Genomic DNA, 5,702 nt, shown 5'->3' on the forward strand with positions numbered 1-5,702 from the left:
AAAAAAAAAAAAAAAAGGCAGGCAGGGAGTGAGAACACCTTAGGAAGGGCAGGTAGGGGGCCACAGTTGATTTTTCTTTCTAATGACCGTGATAGCTTCTGCATGAGTCACTGACTCCAAGTTCCCCCAGCCAATTTATTCTCTCCGAAAGAGAGCCTTCTAACTCGCATTAGGCCTAATCATTTGAAGAGACCACTTGCTCAGACTCTTTCAATGAATCTGTTCTTCTCAGGGTAAACTACTAATTCAGCAGTCCTGTAATTTCCCAAAAATGTCATGTGCTTTTATACCTCTGTCTCCTATGTATGCTGTCCCTCACCCGAGATCCCCCCTCCCCTTCCTGGTCATGCTGTCAACTATCCTGGAAGCCTTTGGTAATTCCTCCTAATTCCAAGTGTTCCACAGTGTCCTTATATCACTCTGTTTAGCAAGGGATAAACGGGTCCATCAGCTGAGAGAGCCTTTATGTGCGTTCTTGTCATTCGCCTAATAATTATGGTGCACAGAAGACTTTAGAACTTTGTTTGGGTGAGCGCTGTTAATATTTATCCCTCAGCAATGGATATTTGTTGCTTGCACTAGTCAATAGGGAAAAAGCAGGGAGCTTCATCTAGGAGCTTACAGCTTTACAGATGAAAAAGAAAATTAGGCCAGGCGCGGTGGCTCACGCCTGTAATCCCAGCACTTTGGGAGGCCGAGGTGGGTGGATCACGAGGTCAGGAGATCGAGACCATCCTGGTCAACATGATGAAACCCTGTCTCTACTAAAAATACAAAAATTAGCTGGGCATGGTGGTGTGCGCCTGTAGTCCCAACTACTCGGGAGGCTGAGGCAGGAGAATTTCTTGAACTCAGGAGGCGGAGGTTGCGGTGAGCCAAGATCGCACCATTGCACTCCAGCCTGGGTAACAAGAGTGAAACTCCATCTCAAAAAAAAAGAAAAAAAAAGAGAGAGAGAATTAAAGTTTGGTGGGATAAGGGTGCTGAGGGTGCCACTGGACCCTCAAGAGTCCCCAGTACAGGTTGGGTTAGGAGAGAGAAGATTGGGAGGGCTTCAGAGGCAGCAGCACCCAACTATCATCTTCAGAATAGCCCCGGGGACTTTGCCACATCTACTGCAAGAATGAAGACCATTCTCAGCAGTCAGACTGTCAACATTCCAGAAAATGCACACATTACCCTAAAGGGATACACAGTTATTGTGAAGGGCCCCGAGGAACCCTGTGGAGGGACGTCAGTCACATCAGTGTAGAACTCAGTCTTTTTGGAAAGGGAAAAAAAGAGGCTCTGGGTGACAAATGGTGAGGTAACAGAAAGGAACTGGCTGCCATTCGGGCTGTTTGTAGTTACGCAGAGAACGTGACCAAGGGTATTACACGGGGCGTCCGTTACAAGATGAGGTCTGCATGTGCTCACTTCCCCATCAATGTTGTTTTCCAGGAGAATGGGTCTCTTGTTGAAATCCAAAATTTCTTGGGTGAAAAATATATCCACAGGGTTCGGATGAGACCAGGTATCGCCTTTTCAGTATCTCCAGCCCAGAAAGTTGAATTGAATCCTTGAAGGAAATGACATTGAGCTTGTTTCAACTTCAGTAGCCTTGATTCCGCAAGCCACAACACTTAAAAACAAGGATATCAGGAAATTTTTGGACGATACCTATGTCTCTGAAGAAGGAACAGTTCAGCAGGCTGATGAATAAGATCTAAGAGTTGTCCAGCTATAGAAACAAAATGCCAGATGATCCCTAAGACCTATTTGTGATATTTAAATAATGCAATAAATGACACTGATTTAGAAGACAAAAAAGAATAGCCAGGTGGGGGCGGCAGTGAAGAGTTGGGCAGAGAGAGGGCGAGTGAAATCTTGAGGCAAGAAAGCATGGTTAGGCCGGCCACGGTGCCTCACGCCTGTAATCCCAGCACTTTGGGAGGCCAAGGTGTGCAGATCACCTGAGCTCAGGAGTTTGAGACCAGCCTGGGCAACATGGTGAAACCCTGTCTCTACAAAAAATACAAAAATTAGCTGGGCGTGGTGGCACGCACCTGTAATCCCAGCTTCTTGGGAGGCTGAAGCAGGAGAATCGCTTGAATCCAGAAGGTAGAGGTTGCAGTGAGCTGAAATCGCACCACTGCACTCCAACCTGGGGGACAGAGTGAGTAAGAGTCCGTCTCAAAAAAAAGAAAAGAAAGCGTGGTTAGTTCTGGGGATCTGTAAGATGGGAAGTGTGGTTGGTGTGTACTATGTGCATCTGTGCCAGAGAAGGGGATTTTGGAAAAATAAGACTGGAGGAGCAGGGGAGCCTAATCCTTCCCAGGCCTCAAAAAAGGGAGTTTGGAGTTGGGTTTTGAGGGCAGTGGAAAGTCATCAGAGCAGCGGTCCTCAGGGGAAATGAGGATGGAGATGGGGTGTACCCTCCAGGGGACAGTCAGCAGCAAAGTTTGGAGACATTTGTAGTTGGCACAACTGGGGTGGGTGTTTTTGGCGTCTAGTGTAAATAGAGGCTGGGTTGTTGCTAAACATCTACAAGGCACAGGACAGCCCCCTTCTCCCCTAACTGAATGGTCTAGCCCCAAATGTGAATAGTGCCATGGATGAGAAATTCTGCATGGTTTTGAGCACAGGAGTTGCATGGTTGGATTTGTGTTACAAAGGTCACTGTGGCTAAGGAACGGGAACAGTCTATGGGGAGATGATAAAGAAGGGACAGAGGCCAGCTGAGACTGACTGAAGCCCAAAGGGGGCCTCAGGTGTTCGCCTCCTGGGAGGGGCCTGTGACGTGTGACCGGTGCACACCTAACTACACTCATCCAGCGGCTCACTCCCTGCCTTGCAGCCGCAGTTCATAAATAGTTTATGTCCTGGGGTAGGAGCCTCTGTACCTGAGGGTTTTCATTCACTAATTTTATAAATGTAGCAATAATAGAATTAAAACACACTATTTGGAGATGAGTGCTGTCAGAAATCTAATGAGAAGCCTCACCAACAGGTTGGAATGTTCCTATTTTACTATTTTTTTTTTGTAGAGATGGGGCCTCACTACATTTGCCAAGCTGGACTTGAACTCCTGGCCTCTAGCAGTCCTCCTACCTCGGCCTCCAGAAGTGCTGGGATTACAGATGTGAGCCACTGCCCCTGGCTCTTGTGATCATCCTTTCCCTTTAACTTAGTCCTGTATTCCACTGAAAGCATTGCCCGCGTGTCATGGCTTGTGACTGTTAATCGAGCAGATGTGCCAGGGTCAGCTTTCTGGATTGTTCCGTTTTGCATTTGTAGGTCCTCTGTGATGAGTCTTACTGCTCCCTGCAGCTCTTTCAAAAATTAGGTCAAATGCTAATGTTTTTATGAACATGTTTCTGTGACTCTTGATACAGATGTAGCTAGTATTCTGTGGGCCTGTCAGGTGTCCCAGCTAATTGGTCTGGCCTCACAGTGGGCTGAGGATCAGCTGACAACAGTACAAAGATACGTGGGAAAAACTCTCCTCAAACCATGTTTTTCCTCCACTGTCACACCACAACAGTCATTGACCCAGAAGATGACCTCTGCGACCAAATGTGCAGGGGTTTTTTTCCCCCACACAAGCAGCAGACACCAGCTGGATGTCCTTTTGTTCAGTTCCAACACTGCCTACCTGGAGATAGCGTCAGATTCCACAGTTTGGGGGCTCAGTCCCCAGGACTGCCCACCCCCACCCACCCACACACCAGTTGCATGTCTGGGCCTCCAGAGCTGAACAACCAGCTTCAACCTGTGACCCTCTCTTTGGGTTCTATTAATTTGCTGGAGTGGCTCACACTCAGAACCCAGGGAAACACTTAATGTTGACTGGTTTGTTATAAAGGATATTGCAAAGATACCGAAGAAGAGACAGGTAGGGACAGGTACAGAGTAAGAGACGGGGAACTTTCATACCCTCCCTGGGGGCCACCCTCCAGGAGCCTCCACTGGATCAGCTCTAGAAGTCCCTGAAACCTGTCCTCTTGGGTTTTTATGGGAGCTTCATGCCAGCAGCATTCCTTCCCCCAGGGGATAGGAGGGGACTCTCATGGAGTAAGACCAACAATCAGAAAGGTGTAGGGACATTAGAGAATGGCCTTGGGGCAGGTGAAAGGAGGACAAGGGACTCTGAGAGGCTGCCCTGAGGCCTCACACACCCCACATTATAACAAAAGGCAAGGGCTATGGGAATTAGGGGCCAGGAATGGAGACGAAATCTATCCTAACACCGCAAGAAAGACCCATTTGGCCTACTGTGTGATGTCTCTGTGTATTCCACCGTGATATGTCTCCTTAACAGCCTATGCCGGTCTCTTTTATGCAGAGTGAGGGGCTCTAAGCAGATGAATACACTCCAGTGTGCTCGCTACGTTTACCGGACCGAAGGCATTCGTGGCTTCTATAGAGGATTAACTGCCTCGTATGCTGGAATTTCCGAAACGATAATCTGCTTTGCTATTTATGAAAGTTTAAAGAAGTATCTGAAAGAAGCTCCATTAGCCTCTTCTACAAATGGGACTGAGAAAAATTCCACAGGTTTTTTTGGACTTATGGCAGCTGCTGCTCTTTCTAAGGGCTGTGCCTCCTGCATTGCTTATCCACATGGTACGTGTTGCTTTTGTTCTTCCAGAACAGTAAAACAGCTGTCAGGGTTGTCATTTGTGGGTATATCTAGACCTCCGTGGTGCACGTTGAAGTGCAGGGTCCCTGCAGGTAAGGTCAGTGAGTACAAGGGAAACGGGCACTAACCTCATGGACGTAGGTCATGTTGGGGGCGGGGGGACTGGAACTTACCTCCAGCTGGTTGTGGCCAAAACTTGCTGTTCAGAAATGCAGACCCTGGGTTGCTGAACTTCTACTGTTTTCAAAGAAGCCAAAAATCTGGATTTTATTTAATATTCCTTGAATCAAAATAATAATGGGAACCAAACTTAAAAATCACTTTTAATGGAACTTTAAGGCGACTTTGGGTAAGTTTATTTTTTTAAGTTATAGAGTTGTTGACCTACTGACCTACTTATTTTTTAAAGATGCTTAGTTTATTGCACCATGAAAAACAGGTTTATTTTCATAAACTTACTGTACGGTCAGCTCTGACAAATGCACATGGTCAACCCAGTAACAGGTGCTGAATCTCCCTCGTGTGCTGGGTTGCTAAGCTGACCCCAAAGGACACCTGAGAAAAGAGGTCACTGATGCCTCCCAGGGCCTGAGGTCATGTGAGGGCAGGAGTGATGAATGTCCAACTGTGGGCGCCTGGGAGGGAGGGCCAGATGGGCAAAGGCTGGCAAAAGGAGAAGGGTGCCTTTTGAGTTGGACAGAGTAGAGCAGGTTTGCAGGAGGAGGAGAAAACTGAAAAGTGTAAGAAAAGAATTTGTTGAATATACTGCATACTTCATGCAAATTACACCTTCAGAGAAATTAGCACTTGCTTAATTGGGAGTAACATTAAGTCCCATTCAAACTAAGCTTTTTTTTTTAACCCCTTAAAAGTTATTTTGCTGTAATCCCAGAACTTTGGGAGGCCAAGGCGGGCAGATCACCTGAGATCAGGAGTTCAAAACCAGCCTGGCCAATATGGTGAAACCTCGTCTCTACTAAAAATACAAAAATTAACCGGGCGTGATGGTGGGTGCCTATAATCCCACCTACGCAGGAGGCTGAGGCAAGAGAATCACTTGAACCCAGGAGGCAGAGGTTGC

The 5,702-nt window shown here is 47.1% G+C and overlaps 1 protein-coding gene and 1 pseudogene across 2 annotated transcripts in view; both read left to right on the forward strand.

The window, feature by feature from the left end:
- The window catches only part of SLC25A33 (solute carrier family 25 member 33), a 43,967-nt gene that overhangs the window by 37,175 nt on the left and 1,090 nt on the right, over positions 1-5,702 (forward strand). For both annotated transcript variants that reach the window (XM_017503553.2, XM_017503560.2), the window contains exon 6: positions 4,325-4,605. In XM_017503553.2, coding sequence (XP_017359042.1) covers positions 4,325-4,605 — 281 coding nt within the window. The remainder of the gene's footprint in view (positions 1-4,324; positions 4,606-5,702) is intronic.
- LOC108286003 lies at positions 1,124-1,782 on the forward strand (annotated as a pseudogene).

This window comes from Cebus imitator, unplaced genomic scaffold, assembly GCF_001604975.1.
Source record: "Cebus imitator isolate Cc_AM_T3 unplaced genomic scaffold, Cebus_imitator-1.0 Scaffold15, whole genome shotgun sequence".
Lineage (NCBI taxonomy): Eukaryota > Metazoa > Chordata > Mammalia > Primates > Cebidae > Cebus > Cebus imitator.